This window comes from Hypanus sabinus, chromosome 20 (assembly GCF_030144855.1).
Source record: "Hypanus sabinus isolate sHypSab1 chromosome 20, sHypSab1.hap1, whole genome shotgun sequence".
Classification (NCBI taxonomy): domain Eukaryota; kingdom Metazoa; phylum Chordata; class Chondrichthyes; order Myliobatiformes; family Dasyatidae; genus Hypanus; species Hypanus sabinus.
Genome location: NC_082725.1, coordinates 13,475,247 through 13,497,432, shown reverse-complemented (window position 1 = coordinate 13,497,432; position 22,186 = coordinate 13,475,247). Strand labels below are relative to the sequence as shown.

The window sequence follows — 22,186 nt, the reverse complement described above, 5'->3', positions numbered from 1 at the left end:
GGTATTCCATCATTGAACTAAATTACTAAATTTACTGAACCACTGTTCCTGAACCATCTTTTTTACGACTCAAAAATACGCTGGCTGGCTGTATCAAGTATCCCTCAGATTAATCTAAGCCATGTTAAGTTTGGACTATTTTCTGAAGTTGACTTAATGCACATACCATGTCTTTGACCCCACATTCTTTCCTGAAGAATCCCCATTCTTAGGCAGAAACCCTTTACAACGTGGTTCAGCAGGATTTTGGAGAATAATTTTCTAGCTATTTACAATCGGATGATCTGTAGTTGTGGCAGAACATTCTTGCGTTCCTAAGGTATGGTATATGTATCCATAATTGATTAGACCAAAAGACATAGGAGCTGAATTAGGCCATTTGGCTCATCAAGTCTGCTTTGCTATTTGATGATTTATTATCCCTCTCAACCCCATTCTCCTGTCTTCTCCCCATAACCTGACACCCTAACTAATCTAGAACCTATCAACCTACGTTTTAAATATACCCAATGACTTGGCCACCACAGTTGTCTGTGGCAATCAATTCCACAGATTCACCACCTACTGGCTAATGAAATTCCTCCTCATCTGAGCTTGTGCCCTCTGGTCCTAGACTCTTCACTATTGGGAACATCCTCTACGCTAGCTAGGTGTTTCAATAGTTGATTAATCATATACATATATTTAGTATATATAAACATTTGAGCAGTGAAAATATTTAAAAGGTTCAGGAAATAGTATTACTACTTTGTACTACACAATAGAGTCAGTAATGCTAATAATGTCCCCAAAATAAGCAAATGAAAAATTAGTTTTAGCATTAATTTAAATATTATCATTAAAATGCAGACAATTGGGTTTTTATGTGGAGTACACAATTTATCTAGCAAGTAATTCTTGAGAAGATCAGATCTAAATAAGTGGGAATGACTAAGTGGGATTCTGCAGAAAGTTGTGAACTCAGTCCGCTCCACCGTGGGCTCTGGCCTCCCCAGCATCCAGGACATCTTCAAGGAGCAATACTTCAAAGAGGCAGCATCCACCTTTATGGATCCACATCACTTAGGCATGTTCTCCTCTCAATGGTACCATCAGGAAGGTGGTACAGGAGCCTGAAGGCACATACTCAATGATTCAGGAATAGCTTCTTCCCCTCTGCCATCAGATTTCTGAATGGATATTGAGCCCATTAACACAACCTCACTACTTATCTCTGTTTGTACAACTTATTTAATTTAACTCCTTTAATACATACTTCTTATTGTAATTACAGTTTTTAATCATTAAGTATTGCAATGTACTACTGCCGCATGACAACGAATTAAACGGCATATGCCAGTGATATTAAACTTGATTCTGGTACTGATTGATGATAGACTGACAGCTGGCTACACTAATGATGTGAAGCGAGGTGAAGCAATTCCACTAATCACAAAGTATGGTTAGTTTCTTTAAGAATGGCACAAAGCCACCTAGAAGCAAAATATTGTGAAATAACTTGAATTATGAAAAGAAAATACTGAAAACAAATCGTGGCCAAGTGGAGAAGGAAACTGCCTGAGAACAGGATGGAGAATCAAAATTACACACAAATGATTTTTTTTACCTTAACTAAGTGAGTCATGGCATCCTTAAAGAAAACCATGTCTAATCCCATTCCTCGGATGCTTTCATTGTATCGCTGTAGAAACATATTTAGCCGAACCTTTAACTCATCAAAACTGCCAACAAGTTCATAGACTTTCGGCACGTCAAAGTCAGCATCTTCTGGTTCATCTCCTTCAACAGAAGGATTTAGTTTTCATTAATGCATATCCATAAACACAATCTTCCATTTCACATCACAGAACTGTTTCTCATTAAGCTACAAAAATTAAGTTTTATTTGATGTTTGTCACTCATGCTAGCCCCCTAACACCACAGGAGAGTGCCAAGTGCTGAGGTACCTCATCCCACAACTTCAATGGCTGGCCTTAAATCTCTGCCTCAGTATAAAGACAGGAAGGGCAGAAAGAACCTGGCAGATTAGATAGTATCTGTGCACAGAAAAAAAATGGAATTAACACTTAGGGCCAATGATATTATCTAGGAGCCATTAATTTTGTTTCTCTCTTAACAGATGCTGCCTGAAAGGATCTGTCCTGGGCCCAACATATTGATATACTCATGAAGAAGACATGTTACTGGCTCTGTTTCATTAAGAGTTTGAGGAGATTTGATACGTCACCAAAGACTCAAGCAAATTTCTACAGATATACCAGGGAGAGCATTCTGACCGGTTGCGTCACAGCCTGGTATGGAGGCTCCAATGCACGTGATCGATAAAAGCTGCCGAGGGTTGAAGACTCAGCCAACTCCATCATGGCCACTAGCTTCCCTGCCACTGGATGACAGCTTCAGGAAGCAGTGCCTCAAGAAGGCAGCATCCATAACATGGCTTCTTCTCAAAGACACACAGTCAAACATTTTAGAAACAGTTTCTTCTGCTCCACCATCAGATTTCTGATCCCATGTACACTACCTCACTATTTCGCTCACTTTTTGCACCTTTTTTATATTTCTTATTGTAATCTATAGTAGTTTTTAATGCTTTGCATGGTACTGCTGCAAAACAACAAATTTCATGACACACGTCAGTGATAATAAATCTGATTTTGATTCTGACTTGTCGCTTCAGGTATTAGCAGTTGTTTTTTCCTTTCTTTTACCTCAGCCATGGTTTGTGGAGACCGGTTGGGGAGAGGAGGGACTTTACCCTAAAGATGATATGAACTGATAATCACTCATACAATAATGAGCATTTAAAACCAAGTGAAGCTTGACTTACCTTGAGCATCTGGTGGACATGTCATTCACTGTGTCGTTTATCACCGATAGTTGGAAAGTCTGACAGGAGTGGCCCTGTCTCCTGAAGACTTACAAATTATTTACTTTGTTGGCCCATTGAATCTTTGTATGCAATTTTTTTTTGGTATGTGGGTGGGGGAAAAGGTTAATTTTATTTATTTTTCTTTTTGGTATCTTCAGCTGTGGTCAGGCAATTTACCTGCCCTGACACACCAAATCTTTACAAAGATAGCTTTGCTTCAAGCAGTGAAAAACCCTGGTCTCTAGAACAGAACAAGTCTGGGGAATGGCAAAGCTGGGTTCTGGACTTCTGCTGAAGCAAAACTGCAGCAGATGCAGATTTCCTCAATCATTTTACTTGAACTTGAAACTGATTTTTCTATTACTGCAAATGTATATTTTTGATGATATTTTGAAGGTAAAAGATATTTTGAAGTTTTTGCCTCAGACTCCAACTGTGAGTCCTTCACATGACAGATGATGGAGACTTTGGGGGAAAATCCAGAGCATCAGACTGATACCATAATAGGGTTAAAAGTTGAGTTATTTTACAACAGCAAAATAAAAATTCAAGGAAATTTGACAAATTCTTCAAACCATTAACACATCTGGATTTGGTCCAAATCAATGGGTTATTTGAATTGAACAGGTTACCTGTGGCTTCTGGTGGATCTCGTAAGAAGTCCACAAAGTAAGCATCGACACCAACCCCAACTGTTGCTAGGGCTTTCTCTTTTAGCTCCATCTCAACAACTTTGGCTAATGCATTGTCAAACCAAGCTACATCTTCTGAGGTGGTAAATCGATCAGCTATAACACATCTACATTCATGCTTCCACAACTTTAGTGCTACCTGAACATTGAGTAGAAACAAATATTTTATTAGTTATTCAAGATATAGATTTTTAATAATAACTCAGTTTGGTTGTGAATTAGTACTTCTGAAGTCAAAGAACACAGTCTATGATTTCAAAGTAAGGAAATGTAAACAGCGCACTCTGTATTTACATAATTCAAATGTTTGTTGTACAAGAATAAGACAGTATGACAGAATGTTACATTAGAGTAAAAGAGGTTCAAAACCATCCACTGCAATCTGAATTGCCACTGGTATGAAAGTCTGCAACTCGTGGTGCCTCCGTACAGCTTCAGAGAGCGTCAGGCACAGTCAGGGCAGCAAGGTACATTAGTGGTTTGCACAATGCTTTAGAGCACCGACAATCACCAATTGGGGTTCAATTCCTGCCACTGTCTGTAAGTTTAGTACGTTCTCCACATGACCGCATAGGTTTCCTCTGGGTGTTTTGGCTTCCTCCCACATTCCAAAACTGTCGATATTTCGGGCCAAGACCCTTCATCAGAACCGCTACTTTTTTTTCCTCCTCGTGCACGACTTATTTAACTCCTTTAATATATTTATTTCTTACTGTATAATAGTTTTATTATTATGTACTGTAATGTACTGCTACCACAAAACAACAAATTTCACAACATATGCCAGTGATATTAAATCTGATTCTGATTATGCATTATGGTTTCAAGGAGTACAGGCACAAAATTTTCTAATAAGCATAGCAAAATAAAAATATCTTTGAAACAGTACTCACACTTTCATCATTTACAACCTCAGAACAGGTATTCAACATTCCCTGCCAAATTCGTGAAAGGTCTCTCAGGTTAAAAATATAATGAAACTTGGCTGGTGTAGGCAACATTTTCGCCTTTGTCATCTGCCAGAGTTTACGAGTCATTGGTACCAGCTTGGCTACCAAAGCTCTCACTTCAGCACAGAAGCCCCGCTCAGGGCAGAAGTGACCAGTTCCAATAACACCTGAAAAGATGAACATCAGAAGCTTAAATTTCCTGCTATTAGGTTTCATAACAATGTTTCAGACTTTGAAATGTACTTTATAAATCACCAATCATTCTTCTTACCAAAAATCTTATCAATCGCGGAGTTAGATGGCAATGTGCAATTAAAAACTGAAAAATGTCTCTTCAGGCGCTGGGGTATGTCATTTCTGCCTCCTCCTGGGTGGATCATTGCAGCAAGGAACTGGACATCCAGAATGTTTGTGAATTCGCCTGGTTTTTCAAGGTTGTAAAAACCACATTGTTCCATTAACTGTCGCACTATTTCATTGGTGGCCTGAAGTAAGAAAAATGCCAAGTGAATTGAAGTCCCTTCAATATAAAGTCTTTCTAGAATGCAGATTACACATTGTAGTTGTCTTTTCTTATGATGTCATGTACATTCAGGGTAAGGAATGTAAATTCAAGGGAAATGAATACTTTTAGACACTCACTATCAAACTACTTGATTCAGCTTGTAGTAGTTCTATCTCATTAGATTTATTCACCTCTCAAGCATGAAAGTGAGTTTATAAATTTGCAGACAGCTTTACCTGTTCACTGTCTGAATCCTTCATGATCTACTCATTTCAAGGCATTGATCTCAGTGCTCGAGCTCCTGATGGGCTCAGTAAAGCTCCATAATGCCAGTGTGCATGAGGAAAGTCGCCTATTATTTCCTTGCCAAGCAACTAAACACTGACACATTTTAATAGTGTTGTTAAATTAAGTGCTAACCTCAGGAATAGCCATCCTGTACTAATGAGGCCCAAGGAGACTCAGGTAATGAATCTCAGCCCCTGTGTTAGAAGAGAATTCAATGAAGCAAACATAACTGGCAATTTTAGAGAGGGACACGAATTTGAATTCTGGTGCAATTCAACCAAATAGACTACCCATTTCACATATTTATCCCAAAATGTTCATTAGGTCAAACATTCAACAATATTTTCATTAAAGTTAAGCAACAAAAATACTCATGTCAATGGTACTGATGTGTTAAGTGTTCTAATGCTATCCGATAACTTTTCCCCATTAAAAGGACAATGATCATTTTACTATTCTGCTTGAATACTTTCAGATAAACCTGCTGCTGACATCTGTACGCAACGCACACAAAATGCTGCAGGAACTCCACAGAGAAATGAACCAATGACCTTTCGAGCCGTAGTTGCTGCCTGACCTGCTGAGTTCCCTCCAGCATATTGTGCGTGTTCCTCCAGATTTTGTGAAATCTGCATGTCTCTATGGACCTCTTCATCATTTCTATGATCTTTACTTCATCCACATTGTCTAGTGACAACTCCTCAGTGTACAAAGATGCCAAAATCATCTCCCTCCTTGCTGATATAGTCCAAGGTCCTTCAACCACATCTGCTTGTTTCCCATTTCTAGATATCATTACCAGCAATTAAGTTCAGCAGGTGATACCATTTTCACATGTCCTGGCTACAAACCTGGGGTCATCGACTCTGCAGACTAATGATTAACCATAACATACTACGTTAGGGTTAGGCAGCAAGAAGTTCTAAGTAGTTACCTGATCTCCCCAGGCATTAATCACAGGCATATTAATATCATCAATGAAGACAGTCATCTTCTTCCCAGCAGGTGGACCATAAGTGGATCCCATTCGCTTATCAACATAACTTTCAATTGTGCGCTATATAACACAATTAATAGAAATTCATTCATGAAATTCTAATATACTTTATGCAATCATAATAGATACTTTCACGTAACACACACAGAATGCTGGAGAAACTCAGCAGCTCAAGATGCATCCATGGAAAAAAGTACAGTCGACACTTTGAGCTGAGACCCTTCCGCAGGACTGGAGATAAAAAAATGAGGAGTAGATTTAAAAGGTATGGCTCCATCCCCACACTCTCCTTCTCCAGTCCCCATCCTCTTTTCCCTCATTCACGTCATCTCCTTGCCTGCCTGTCACCTCCCTCTGATGCTCCTCCCAATTTTATTTCTTCCCAGGCCTTCTATTTCCACCTACCAGATTCCCCCTTCTCCAACCTAGTATCTCTTTCACCAATCAACTTCTTAGCTCTTTACTCCATTCCTCCCCCCACTCTGGATTTCACCTATCACCTTGTGTTTCTCTCTCCCCTCCCCAATCTTTTAAATCTACTCATCTTTTTTCTCCAGTCCCGCCGAAGGGTCTTGGCCCAAAATGTCGACTGTACTTTTTCAAATAAATGGTGCCTGGCCCGATCCCCGCGGGGGTGGGGGGGTGGGGGGGTGGTTGTGTGTGTGTGTGTGTGTGTGTGTGTGTGTGTGTGTGTGTGTGTGTGTGTGTGTGTGTGTGTGTGTGTGTGTGTGTGTGTGTGTGTGTGTGTGTGCGCGCGCGTGTGTTGCTTGGATTTTCAGCATCTGCAGATTCTCTCTCTAGTTTTTTGATACTTTCACATGATTTTTTTTGACAGAATACTGTATGCAATCTACTATTTTTTTCAAAAGCAGTTCTTAAATCTCTTCTCATAGATACATTTGTCGCTTTCAAATTGCAGCAGCATGGTGGTTGAGCCTCTTTTCAAAATAAATGTGCGTGCAGTTTATTGCCTGACTGAATATCACCTACCTTTCATGCAAGGGACTCAATTCAGCAGAACGAGTAGCAAATAGCTGCCATAAATTGTTATGAGGTGTGTGACAAGCAGAAAGGATGATGAGTGGGGCGTGAGTTGAACATGGGGAACACACCTTTGGGTGGCCAGAAGCTTACAAACCAGAAAAAAACATGGAATGACCACCAGCAAATTATGCAGTTAGTCATTCTGGAAAGAGAAGGACAAATGTCTCAGCAGATAATCTGGTGTCTGGATAGGGACTACTAAAATGATTTAGATGGAAACAGGCAGCCTTTGGGCAGATAGATGGCTGAAAATTCACCTTGTGCCCAAAGGTTATAAATAAGCTGTTTCACTCTCAGATAGCAGCTGAAGCTACAGAACAAAGTTCATGACATGAGCCAAGAATAATGATTTCAACTTTACCAATATTTTGTCAGAGGAAGTTTTGTTCAACCATTAGTATATGTCATATGGATGAGTAAAACAGCATTTAGATGAAAAATATGAAGGGAATAAGGATAGATCCTCAAGCAAAAAATCAGGGTAAAGATTGAACAGCAGGAAGGAAAACCATTGTAGATGATTTGTTCCCAATGGCTTGACAGATATGAGTGGAACCAAGTCAGTAGGTGTTCGTTAAGCTGTCGTGGAGGTATATCGGAGAGGCTGCAGAAATGAGAAGAACAGGGAATGAGAGGACATGTCAAAATTGTGTAGCCACTTACAGCTGCTCTTTCAAAGTTTCAATTCCCCAGTCTGCCATTAACTCTGCATTTATCACAAATATTTCTGCAGCAACCAACATGTGCAACTATGCTCTTGCTTCCATCATAGATGCCAAGACCCCATTACTCTCCCTTCAAATGGACTTCACCTCTGTTCCAGGAAATATGAGGAATTGAGATTTTTTTAAAAAATATGATGGAAATTAGCCATTCACCATCAGGATTTCTTCCATATGTTAATAGGTCTGGATCCTTTTTGACAAAACTGTTCACAATTTCAGTATAATATTGAAAAGCAAAAATATCCCCTGGTTTTCTTTCTCTACAGTAAGCTATTTTCTTGTGCTCTCTTCCATTCTTACCCCCAAGTAAAGGTTCAGTTCTTTGTCAGCAAGACTTAGTCTGTCCATTCAGCAGCATCTGCTGCTTACATTCCCTTTGTCTCATTGTCTCCATTGTTCTGAGTACAGCAAGATGGGTTCTTGACTTTACTTCTACCTCACTATTCACAATCTAGCTCATTATGATCTTGTACCTTGTTGATATCTGCACTGTATGTTCTCTATAGCTGTTCCTCTTTATAATGTACTGTAATTGCCACTTATTCAGCCTCAATGCCCCATGTAATGTTTTGATTGGTATAAACAGTATGCAAGACAAGCATTTCACTCTGTCTCGGTACATGTGACAATGATATCATAATTCCAATTGTTTCCTTGCCATATCCTTGAACTTACATCCTCCTCCAGTTTTTCTTTTATCTCCATAAGAGCTTTCTTATTGTTCTGAGAAACTTAACTCCTATTTCCTCAAGGTTTCTCCATTAAAATGTTGTCCATACAGCTTTTCTAGCTCTGATGTTATCTTTCTTTCAGATGTTTTCTCCATTCTACGGCATGAACTATCCCACCCCCCTTAAATTCTCATCATTATACTTCTCCATGAGATAAACAACTCCTAATCCCTTCAAATCTCAGAGTAAATTTATTATCAAGGTACATATACATCACCATATACGACCCTGGATTCATGTTCTTGGGGGCATACCCAATAAATCCATACCAGAATAAAAAAACATAGCAGAATCAGTGAAAGTCTGCACCAACTTGGGCGAAAGATAACAAACTGTGCAGGTACAAAAAGAAAGAAATAACAACAAATAAATAGGCAATAAATATCGAGAACGTGAGGTGAGGAGTCCTTGAAAACAAGTCCATAGGTTTTGGTAACATTTCAATGATGGGGCAAATAAAGTAATCGCAAACTGGAGAAAATCTGCTGATGCTGGAAATCCAAAGCACTACACACACACACACACATACAGAATGCTGGAGGAGCTCAGCAGGTCAGGCAGCACGTGAAGAGAAGAGTAAACAGTTGACGTTTTGGGCCAAGACATTTCATCATGCTGCCTGGCCTGCTGAGTTCCTTCAGCATTTTATATGTGTTGCCTTGATTTCCATAGCTGATTATATTGAGTTCCCAAAGAAGTTAAAGTTGCAAAATGATTCATATCAAACTCAGAGATGCTCTCTATTTGAATGTGACAAAAAATGCTAGTGAGCTATACTCTGTCACTTTCTAGTATGGTTGGTGGCATCCGTCGGTCTCGAGAGACCATGGATCTGCGCCTGGAGTTTCCAGGGCGCAGGCCTGGGCAGGGCTGTATGGGAGACCGGCAGTTGCCCAAGCTGCAGGCCTTCCCCTCTCCATGACCCATGCAGCTTGGCACCGGTGACGTCGCAGAGCAATGTGTTGTTAAGTGCCTTGCTCAAGGACACAAACACGCTGACTCAGCTGAGGCTCGAACCAGTGACCTTCAGGTTACTAGTCTGATGCCTTACCCACTAGGCCACGCGCCAACTTTCTAGTATACTTTCTGAGATTTGTAGGCTTATTATATCATATTTCTATACATATAGGCAATGAACACAGAAGGGACGATGAAGAAAAGCACTAACTTGGAATAATTTATTGAAAGGAATTTAATAATATCAACAGATGTTAAAAATTACTCTGCATGGTTCATTTGTTTACAATTACAAATACAAAAGTACACCCAATAACTTATTTACTATTATTTTACTTTAGCTACCAATAGAACCATTTGACTTTTTATTTACATCACCAAGTAATAAATTCTGAAATGAAGTATCACCTGGAACATTAAGGGAGTAGTTGCTGATGAGAAGTTCAGACACTTGCCAAGGTGGGACTCAGGGTCATATTTTGACATGTAGCTCTTGATGATCACAGTTTTAGCGGTCCCTTGTTCACCAATCAACAACACAGCCTATGATAAAGGAAAGCAGACTTAGCTGAAGATCTGGCAAGATTGTAAGCAATTTTTAACACATTAGTAGTCCTTGTTTGGTTTTTTCAAGACCTGGATTTCATCCCAGTCTACATAAATTTACAGCAAGCATTAGACAGCTATCATCTCCAAAATAATGGGATTCTACACACACACAATTTCAAACCTCACAACAGTAGACGTACACAGTAAATCACTAATCCTCTCAACATTTAACATTCTGGTGGCAAAATGAATAAAGATTCATCTTAATTAACCCTGTGGAGCATATCAGAAATTTGTCAGTTTTGCAACTTCTATAGGTAGCTCCACCAGCTGTAATGTGAAGTCAGGACATTGATATATTATGCTCCACTTGGATGGATGAGTACAGTTGTTATAATCAAGAATCTCAATGCTACCCACCAGACAGCTTGTTTGCTCATCAAGCCAAACATCATCTTAAACAGATTCGCTCTTCAGCAAGTCACAAGTGATTGTAATCTTCAAGTTAAATAACACAGCAAACACCGAGTCAGCAAGGACACGCGAACACAATTACCTCCAGTTCCCAAGACACACACAATCTTAATGAAACAAAAAGCACTCGTTCTCTATCACTGCAGCATTAAAATTTTTATATCTTATGATCAAAAATTCTGGGGAAGTACCTTCAACACAAGATCAACAGTGAATCTAGAAAAAAGACTCATCCTATTAGGGTTCATTGGATTCATTTGTCACCTTCGGGAGAATCATGTACCTTTCTTGAGAAAAATTGTTGTAGATTTTGTTTTCTCTATAACGCAAACAAACCTTGCCTGCTGATTAAACTAACTTTTGATCTTAAAGCAGCTAAGGATTAGAAATAAATGCTGATCTCTCCAACACCATCACATTGCTCATCATGTGCTGTGCCGTATGCTGTGGGCGATCATGGACTTCATGACCTTAATGATTGTTCTTGGCAAACCGTTCTGCAAAAGTGATTTGCTAATGCCACCTTTACAAGACAGGTGACCCCAGCAATTATGAATATTCTTCCGTGAGCTGTACCATAATTAGGACATGACATTATGCACCAGTTGCTGATATGACCATCCGCCACCTGCTCCCATGGCTTCACATGACTCTGATTGGTGGAGGGGGGGGGGGGTTGCTACAGTCTTTTTTGGTTATGCATAGTTATTCATAAATTCTATTGTAATGCTGCAAGGAAATGAATCTCAAAGTAGTATATAGGCATCCGTTAATCTCGTGAGACCATGGATTTGTGCCTTGGAAGGTTTCCAGGGTGCAGGCCTGGGAGGGTTGTATGGGAGACTGGCAGTTGCCCAGGCTGCAATGCCACCAATGTTGTCCAAGGGAAGGGCAGCTTGGCACCAGTGTCGTCACAGAGCAATGTGTCGTTAAGTGCCTTGCTCAAGGACACAAACACGCTGCCTCAGCTAAGGCTCGAACCAGTGACCTTCAGATCACTCGACCAATGCCTTATCTACTAGGCCACAAGCCAACACCAGGTAGTATATATATAAAATTGTATATACAGTATAACACATACATACTTAGTTAGTAAACTTAGTTTGACTTTGACTTGTGCTTCATGAGGAACTATCAGTTATCTGCAGCCCACATCTGAATTTCTGCAATGAACAATCAGCTGAAGGGCTGAGGAACTCAACAAGTCAAGCTGTATCTTCTTGAGGTGGGTGGAATCGTGGAAGCTTCAATTCAAAACCTGATGCAGGGTTTCCGCTTAAAACCTGACAATTATCTTCCTCCCACAGCTACTGCTTAAACTGCTAAGTTTATCCAGCATATTGTTTGCTGTTCCAGCTTCCAGCATCCGTGGTCACTTGTGCCTCCAGGAATTCTGTATATGTGCAGCCAACATTGAAGACTGAGAGAAGCTGATAGATCTATTTTCCCTCTCCACTGCTCTACATTACTGAGCCCAAAGATGGAGCTCTATGATGCCAAATATATGATCACTATGATCCCATATCCTGACCTTTAGCTTCTACTGGCTGGTGTAAACCATTCATATTAAGATGGGGGCCTTTGGTTATGACATCTGAGATCTGATCACATTACAAAGACCAATCTGCTCTGCAAGACACCTCTCAGATAATGGAGGGTGAGCTCATTTAGCTCTCCGCATCCAGAACAAATTGGCAAGGCTGGACAGGCACAACAAACAGCAGGTTCTGGTTATCAATCAAATCAAGGTTCATCCTCAAGGGCCATCCATCAAATTCTGAAAGTTCAAACTTCAAAGTAAGATTTATTATCATACATATCACCACATACAACCCCCGAGATTTGTTTTTCTGTGGCAGACTCAGCAAATCTATAGAACAGTGACTGTAAACAGGATTAAAGAACAACAAATTATGCAAATGCAAATATAAGTAAATAGCAATATATAACAAGAGCATGAAATAACAAGATAAAGAGTCCTTAAAGTTAGATTCTTGGTTGTGGGAATACCAGAAATAGAATGAGTGTAGTTAACCTCTTTCGTTCAAGAGCCTGATGGTTGAGGGGTAGTAACTATTTTTGAACCTGGTGGTGAGAGTCCTGTGGCACCTGTACCTTCTACTTGATGGCGGAAGTGAGAAAAGGGCATGGCCCAGGTAGTGAGGATCTTTGATTTTTGATGATGAATGCTGCTTTTCTACAAATTCTGTGGAACAGTAAGCATGAAGTCAAGAGCAATTGTCTTACCTTTCCTTGCTTAGCAACTGTGTGTATGAGAAAATCTGTCCTCACATTGTCAACATTAGGCACAAGAATGGAGCCGTACCATGGACTGCAATCAGTTGGATAAATGTATTCTTCTATGCTTGTATTCCAATGGAGCCACTTTCCTAGTTAGCATACACACAGCCCATTATTTATTGAGAATCAGAATCAGGTTTATTATCACTAACATATTTCACAACATTTGTTCCTTCGCGACAGCAGTACAAAGCAATACATAATTTAAAAAATAAGTTAGAAATATTAAAGAAATAAAAAATATGTAGTGCAAAACAAGAGCAAAATAGTGAAGTTGGGCTCAGGGACCATTCATAAATCTGATGACAAAGGGGGGAAAGGCTGTTCCTAAAATGTCAGGTATGGATCTTCAAGCTCCTGTACCTTTTTCCTGATAGTAGTAATGAGAAGAAGGCATGTCTTGGGTGCAGGGGTTAATGGATGTTGCACCGCAATTCTTTGAAATTAACAGTCTAGACAATTTTAATTTATTCATATCTTGCACAGCAACCAAAGATCAGTAAACTTCAGACCCATTTCCAAACTTTTCTACTGTTCATCCACAATTTGGATCATAACACACAGCTCAGTTGTTGAAAAGGTATCCAATTAGACTTTAGGAATGAACTGCTGTATCTGATCTCTGCTGCTTTTCAAAGATTAATTACTTATTTATAGTTGCCATATACCAGTACTTATTACATATTGTTGAAAGATTGTAAAGTCTGTACTCATGACCACAGAAACACAAGGTGACAACAAAATCATAAGTCAATTTTTCAGTTTTCTCACAAACAATATCAGGAATGGTAATTAAACTTCTAACATTGTTTCTTCTCTTTTAAGATTATGGACAACATATTTTGTGAACCATTGGGAAGAATAATTAGAATTTTTTCCCTATATTGTTTAATGACCAGCAAACTAGCTTTTTGTCATTGAATTATGGATGAAGCCGGGATGATTTCACTTCAGTAATTTTAACTCAAGCCCCAGATATAAGAAAATAATCTTGCACCTTAATCTGCACTGCACTTTCTCTGTAGCTTTTGCTCTTTATTGTTTTACCTTGCATACCTCAATGCACTTTGTAACGGTCTGAACGTTTTGAACAGTAGACAAGACCAGCTTTTCTCTGTATCTTGAACATGTGACAATAATTAACCAATAAACTAGGGATTCCCAACCTGGGGTCTACAGACCCCACTGCAAATGGTAGGGATCCACAGCATATTAAAGGTTGGGAACTCCAGTAATAAACCAGTACAATTGCCAGTATAGTGGCTTATATGTTTTGGGTTATATCTTTACCTCAGAACATTTATTTGGCTTTTTTTTGCATTTGACCTGTACAAATAATATGCAAATTAAACTTTCACTGTACATCTGTACATGTGACAATAATAAACCAATTCCAATTCAACCATGACTGGGTCATAATCAGCAGATTAAAATCTAGACCCTATCTTCGCAATTTCAATCTTGATCTAAGAAGTGCTCTGTGATACAGTTCAGGATGGAACGAGATTGGCATATGGCCTACATGTTTCCGAAATCACCATTTTTTTTTTGTCTTCTGCTATTAGTGATGCACCATCAATAACTCACACTGAGACGTAGGCGAGATATCGGCTTTTATTGACTGGAAGAAGGAACCAGGAGTGAGTGTCTATCATACAAGGTCCTGGAGACTGAGGCCGATCTTCAGGCCGCAGGTCTCCTTTATACAGGGGCCTGTGGGAGGAGCCACAGGAGCAGTCAGCAGGGGCGTGTCCCGACAGGCACATAGTTCACCACATTCACCCCCCCTTCGTTTGAAAAAGTCCTCATGTAGCGAAGGTTCTTACAAGTCAAGCCGATCAGGCGGTCGAATCTGTCGCTGCGATCTACGTAGCACCGGCTGTGACCGCATAGGTGCCGGCAACATTGGCGATTGCACAGGGGACGGGGGTTGCGCGTGTTCTTGCCCACTAGGCGCCGGTGATCCCTCATGCATGTGCGAGGCGCCTGGTATAAATGCGTACGAAACGCCCGGTATACAAGTGTCGTGAGGAGTCTGTGTAGGGCCTGGTGAGTACGGTGTCACCTCTGGTGCAGGGTTCACAGTTACCGGAGAGCCTTCAGGGTAGTGGTCTGCTGCACCTGCGGGTGCCAGGTCGCGGATGGAGACCGTGTCCTCCCGCCCATCAGGTAAGACCACGTAAGCATACTGGGGGTTCGCATGGAGAAGGTGAACCCTCTCCACCAGCGGGGAGTATTTATTGCTCCTCACATGTTTCCGGAGCAGCACTGGCCCCGGGGACGTCAGCCAAACTGGTAGGGTGGTCCCAGTGACAGACTTCCTGGGAAAAGAGAATAGGCGTTCGTGAGGGGTGGCATTGGTGGACGTACATAACAGAGAGCGGATAGAGTGCAGTGCCTCAGGGAGGACCTCCTGCCATCGAGAGACCGGCAACCCTTTGGACTTAAGGGCTAAAAGTGTGGCCTTCCACACTGTGGCATTCTCCCGCTCTACCTGGCCATTACCCCGGGGATTATAACTCGTGGTCCGACTGGTAGCAATGCCCCTAGCTAGCAAGTACTGGCGCAGCTCCTCACTCATAAAGGAGGACCCTCTATCACTGTGGATATAGCAGGGATACCCGAACAGAGTGAAGAGCTGGCGCAGGGCTTTTATGACGGACGTGGCAGTGGTGTCGGGGCAGGGGATGGCAAAGGGGAACCGTGAGAACTCGTCAATAACACTGAGAAAATAGACATTGCGGTCAGTGGAGGGAAGGGGGCCCTTAAAGTCAACACTCAGGCGTTCAAAAGGGCGGGTGGCCTTGACAAGTTGTGCCGTGTCAGGACAGTAGAAGTGCGGTTTGCACTCGGCACAAATTTGGCAGTCCCTGGGCATCGTCCTGATGTCCTCCAGGGAGTACGGCAGGTTCCGAGCTTTCACAAAATGGTAAAATCGGGTGACCCCCGGATGGCAAAGTTGTGCATGAAGGGCGTACAGCTGGTCGAGCTGTGTGCTAGCACATGTTCCCCGGGATAGGGCATCAGGGGGCTCATTGAGTCTGCCAGGCCGGTACAGGATATCATAGGTGTAGGTGGAGAGTTCTATCCTCCACCGCAAAATCTTATCATTTTTGATCTTGCCCCGCTGTTGGTTGCTGAACAGGAACGCAACCGAGCGCTGGTCGGTCAGCACAGTGAATCTTTTGCCAGCAAGATAGTGCCTCCAGTGCCTAACAGCCTCCACTATGGCCTGGGCTTCTTTCTCCACCGCGGAGTGCCGAATTTCAGAGCCTTGGAGGGTGCGAGAAAAGAATGCTACTGGTCTGCCTTCCTGATTAAGGGTAGCAGCCAGAGCGAAATCGGAGGCATCACACTCCACTTGGAAGGGAGCGGTCTCGTCCACTGCATGCATCGTAGCTTTGGCAATGTCCGCTTTAATGCAGTTGAAGGCCGCGCAGGCCTCAGCAGAGAGGGGAAACGAGGTAGACTTGACCAGGGGGCGAGCCTTGTCTGCGTAATGGGGGACCCATTGGGCGTAATAGGAAAAAAACCCCAGGCACCGTCTGAGGGCCTTGAGAGTGGTGGGAAGAGGGAGCTCTAACAGGGGGCGCATACGTTCGGGATCAGGCCCAATAACCCCGTTTTCCACGACATACCCAAGTATAGCAAGGCGGGTGGTACCAAAAACACACTTGTCCCTGTTATAAGTAAGGTTCAGAGCTGCGGCCACTTGGAGAAACCGTTGGAGGTTGGCGTCGTGATCTGGCCTGTCATGACCACAGATGGTGATGTTATCCAGATAGGGAAATGTGGCCTGCAGTTGGTACTGGTCCACCATCCGGTCCATTTCCCTCTGGAAGACAGAGACACCATTCGTGACACCGAAAGGGACGCGCAGGAAGTGATAGAGCCGGCCGCCCACCTCGAAGGCGGTGTAGGGGCGGTCCTCTGGGCAGATGGGGAGCTGGTGATAAGCGGATTTCAGATCTATTGTCGAGTACACCTTATACTGAGCAATCTGGTTGACCATATCCGCGATGCGGGGTAGGGGGTATGCGTTAAGCTGCGTAAACCTATTGATGGTTTGACTATAGTCCACCACCATCCTATTTTTCTGCCCAGTCCGAACAACAACCACCTGGGCCCTCCAAGGGCTTGTGCTCGGCTCAATGATCCCCTCCCTGAGCAGCCGCTGCACCTCCGACTGAATGAAGGCCCGGTCCCCCGCGCTGTACCTCCTGCTTTTGGTTGCCACAGGTTTACAGTCGGGGGTCAGGTTGGCGAACAGCGGTGGGGGAGGGATCTTGAGAGTGGAGAGGCTGCAAGTGTCGGTAGCGCAGCTGTTGGCCTGGTTCTGGATGGGATGTGTGTGTCCGTGTGTGTGTGTGGTCAGTAGCGGGGTATGTGAAGAAGTCCCACAAAACTGAGGATTCTTGACAGTGAGTGGTGGGAGGGGCCCGTCGTATACCATAGTCACACTTTCGAGATGGCTCTGGAAGTCCAGCCCCAATAGCACAGGTGCACACAGATTAGGCATGACCAGCAGTTCAAAGTCCCGATATTCTGTGCCTTGCACCACCAAAGTCGCTACACAACCCGCCCGGATGTCTGCGGACTGCGACCCAGAGGCCAAATGGAACCTCCGACTGACCGGCCGCGTTGCAAGTCCGCAGCGTTGCACTGTGTCCGGGTGAATAAAACTCCCAGTGCTGCCCGTGTCAAACAGGCATCCAGTCCAATGCCCCTCCACCTGGATGTCCATCATGGATCTTGCAAGCTGGTGTGGGGCGCTTTGGTCGAGAGTCACAGTGGCCAGAGTTGGATCGCCGTCGGGGTACCCGGTCAGCATCGGAGGGTCGGGGGCGGGGCATGCTGACGCCGACAAAGATGGCCGCTCACATCCGGGGTACCCGGTCAGCATCCGAGGATCGGGGGCGGGGCGTGCTGACGTCGACAAAGATGGCCGCCCACATCCCGGCATGCAAGATGGCGGCCCCCACGTTTCACCCGCAGCGCTGCACTCCGCTCGAGGTTGAGACTTACAGACCTTGGCGAAGTGGCCCCGCTTTCCGCAGCTGGAGCAGGTCGCTTCTCGCGCTGGACAGCGTTGTCGAGGATGTTTCTTTTGGCCACAGAAATAACAAAGCACGAGTTTCTTACGGGCCACAGCCGTGGTCTGGGTCGGGGAGCTCGTGGAATCGCGACTGGCGGCGGCGTTGGCGAATTCGCTCCCGGGAGCCGGCGGTGGCGGGGTCTGAGGCGTCCACAAAACCGGCGGGGAATCGCGCGACTGGACAGCGTCGGCGTTATGCCGCGCAGCTTCTAGAGCGTTGGCCTTCTCTATCGCCGAGCTTAAGGTAAGATCCGAGTTCTCCAGCAGTCGCTGGCGCATGTACACTGACCTCAGTCCCGTCACAAAGGCGTCTCGCACCAGCAGCTCCGCATGCTGTTCTGCCGTGAGCGTCTTGCAGTCACAAGCTCGGACGAGTGTCTGTAGTGCTCGGAGAAACTCAGCGCATGATTCGCCAGGCCGCTGTTGCCGGGTAGCTAAGCGATGTCTTGCGTAGACGGTGTTCACCGGCCGCAGGTACTGTCGTTTGAGGGCGTCCAGTGCCCCTTCGTAGGTCGGCAGGTCCCGGATAAAGGAGTAAACTTTGGAGGTGACCCTCGAGAGTAGGATTCTGTGCATAACGGCGGGTTCAGTCGCACGAAGCTCCGCCAAGTACGATTGGAAGCATGCAAGCCAGTGTTCAAAAGCGAGAGCTGCGTCAGGGTCTTGAGGGTCCAAATCCAACCGGTCCGGACGCAAAACGGGTTCCATGTTTTAAAACTTCCAGTCAATAAAATTGATGCACCATCAATAACTCACACTGAGACGTAGGCGAGATATCGGCTTTTATTGACTGGAAGAAGGAACCAGGAGTGAGTGTCTATCATACAAGGTCCTGGAGACTGAGGCCGATCTTCAGGCCGCAGGTCTCCTTTATACAGGGGCCTGTGGGAGGAGCCACAGGAGCAGTCAGCAGGGGCGTGTCCCGACAGGCACATAGTTCACCACAATTAGTTTTTTCTTTGGCTTCTTAAAAACATACCTTGCTTTGATAAGTCCTTCTCTCACCCATTGGTCATCTCAAAATTCAATGCAAGTTTGGATACAGGTTACACTACATCATAATGGAGCCCAAGAGTTAAAATAGTTAAGCTGTCTGGCTCACACTGTTAAAAACTGGAGCTTAAAACTCATTTGTACTTTGCATTTCTTAAGCAACTTCTATCTGCATTTTCATATCGTGAAGACCAAAATTATATTTTCATATATTTTTGGTCCTCGCATCCATGATTTGATCTCCAAAACTTATCAAATAAAGTGCAATCATACAACAGTGGATTATTAAAAAAAGATGCTTAACAGAAAAGTGTATTTAAATTTATTGATATATTTACCTCGATTTTTAAAAATGTACTAAAAATACAGCCACGTTAACTTAGTCACTTGCTATTAAAGTAAACCAAAAATACTGAAAGATGCTGTGCCATTCTAAATTGAATTATTGCTTGTTGGGTTATTTTGGTACTAACCATTAAAATCCACAACATAGTCAAACATTGTGTCCTCACTCTCTGGCGGTATGGACGGCAGATCTAAATGAATAGTCTCGTGAGTTCGCAGCCAGTGCTCCATTTTCCTTCTGTCCTCTAGTTCAAGTAAGGCCCCAACACTCCACATGAGAGAAAAGACATATAATCTCTCCAAATGTTCACGAGTTACTTCCCCACCTTGCTCCTAAAAAAAAATCTTAATTAGGAACTATATTAAGACAAAACATCTTCTACAGTATATAAGATAGTGAAGTTTATACTTCATCAGCTATGAAAGAAACATTTACAATTTTGATTTAATGGCATTCCACAACCATAATTTCAGAATGATATGCTCACTTTTCACCTATTTTATAACATTTTGATGATTTTAAACATAAATATAGTATTGGTCGAGTATAGTACATGATATATAGCTTTCTCATCTGTAGCAAGCATATTAAAATGAGATTCAGTCTTCAGATGAGTCTATAAACCAATAAGTTAATTTTCTTGGTATGATAATTACATTTCCAGTGGTAGCTGTCTAATGCAGATTGTGAATGCAATCACAAAGCTATTTATCTGGCTCATGCTACACACTGACTAACTGCCTGCTGAATCAAGATGATTCAATACATTCTTCTAGTGCAAAACAGTCATTGAAAGAAGGAAACAGTATTCCTCCCTCTGTCACAATCTTGTTTGTATCTTCAGCCTGGGCATTAGTGGTAACTAAGACAATTATCTCAGGACGATGAAGACAAAAAACCCCATAGATTCTGGAATCTAAAACAAAAACAGAATACTGGATGAATTCAGTGGATCAGGCAGCATCTGCAGAGGCAGAAAGTGCAAGTTGAAGCCCAATGCCAGGAGACCAATTACCTTAGAAGTTTGTAAACTGAATGTGACAATTTTACTTCATGCTTAGTATCAAATGCCTTGAACGTCCAGTACAAGTTCCCAATGAGATGTGACATAATAAAACCCTGGTTTCTTAGATCTAGCAGGTCACATTATTCATTTCCAAATATTATCCAGGCTAATTAATACATCAGTTCCACTCAATTTGGAAAAATTCCAATCAAACTGCAATGTACTAAGGACAATTATAGACAGCTGATAAATAATTCAAAAGAAAGAAAAAAAATCACCTTGGCTTTGAGTTTTCTTCTTAGTTTATGATTAACTTTTGTCTCTCAAATTTTACAAAGCAAGACCATACTTGAAGCCTTTGGTGAAAATCTGAAATCAATGTTTTACCAGACCAGATCAACAATCAATGGACTACCAGGTGAATGAAATTTGGTGCAAATATGAAACAGAGTTTTGGTTGAGCTCAAATTTACTAAATAGATGTGAAAGTGTTGAAGAAAGTCAAGTCCAGAAAAGAATCAAAATATTTATATTCCTGGCTCATTTCATCTTCCACCTGATCTTAAAACATTTGACAGCAACAGGTCCTTTTAAGGCAGAAGCATTAATGTAATGAAACCTAACCTAAAAAAAATACAGTGTGTTAATGGCCGTGTAATGGGTCATCAGACATACAGACCGAGGTGTAAGTTCTAGTCAGGATAACAGGGTATTGACATCCAGTCCTCCGCTCTTCTTTTAAATGGTACCAGGAGATTTTACATCCACTTAAATGGAGACAGCGCATCAGTTCAACAGCTCATCTTAAAGGCAGCATATCAGGCATTGCCACCTTTCCTCATTGCTGCGTTACACTAGATTCATATGCTCATACTTTTGGTGAAGGATTTGAGTAAAGATTGTAAAGACATAGGTAAGAATTTCAGCACCACGTGAGCTGAGGCGAGGAAATGAGCAGGCAGGGTTGGTTACTGAGAGTTGTTTCTATCATAGGGTCAAATACTACAATGTGGACTCGATGGACCAAATGGCTTAATTCTGTTCCTATGTCCTATGGTCTAACAACAGGTATGACAGACATTTGCCAGAGTGAGTGATAGAATTGGGTTTGAGAAAACAAATTTGCAAAGGAGATCAATGTCAAGTACTTCAGTCTTCTTGATGCCAATTTGGAGAAAAATCTTGCGCATCCAAAACTGGAATGAAATGAATCAGTGTAAGAACTCACAGGCATTATTAGTGAGGTAGAACTGCTCAATGTTGACATACAATGTGGAACCTGTGTGTGTACAGATGATGGTGCCACAAAGTAGCAACAGCAAACAGACTAAGAAAATAGGGCCTAGGATAAACACAAGAGATTCTGCAGGTGCTGGAAATCTAGAGCAACACATACACACACACACAATAATAATAAACACAAGAAATTCTGCAGTTCTTGGAAATCCAAAGCAATAAACAAAAAATTGCGGAGGAACTTAGCAAGTCAGACAGCATCTGTGGAGAGGAATAAACAGTCAACGTTTTCAGCTGAGATCTTCAGGCCGAGGATAGAGTGGTGGTGGACTTCAGATGTAATAAAGCAGCAACAGGAAAAAGCACTTGCAAGTTATTCTCAAATAATGCATAGAAAATAGAATGTGGTAACATAAATTCTACCCCAC

At 42.5% G+C, this 22,186-nt stretch overlaps 1 protein-coding gene across 1 annotated transcript in view; it reads right to left on the bottom strand.

Annotated features, from left to right (window-relative positions):
- Positions 1 to 22,186, bottom strand: part of dnah5 (dynein, axonemal, heavy chain 5) — a 231,373-nt gene that overhangs the window by 63,685 nt on the left and 145,502 nt on the right. Inside the window, exons 45-52 of the mRNA XM_059945127.1 lie at positions 19,644 to 19,848; positions 13,029 to 13,171; positions 10,167 to 10,301; positions 6,239 to 6,361; positions 4,783 to 4,996; positions 4,455 to 4,678; positions 3,502 to 3,700; positions 1,607 to 1,779 (exon numbers count right to left, since the gene is read on the bottom strand). Coding sequence (XP_059801110.1) covers positions 1,607 to 1,779; positions 3,502 to 3,700; positions 4,455 to 4,678; positions 4,783 to 4,996; positions 6,239 to 6,361; positions 10,167 to 10,301; positions 13,029 to 13,171; positions 19,644 to 19,848 — 1,416 coding nt within the window. The remainder of the gene's footprint in view (positions 1 to 1,606; positions 1,780 to 3,501; positions 3,701 to 4,454; positions 4,679 to 4,782; positions 4,997 to 6,238; positions 6,362 to 10,166; positions 10,302 to 13,028; positions 13,172 to 19,643; positions 19,849 to 22,186) is intronic.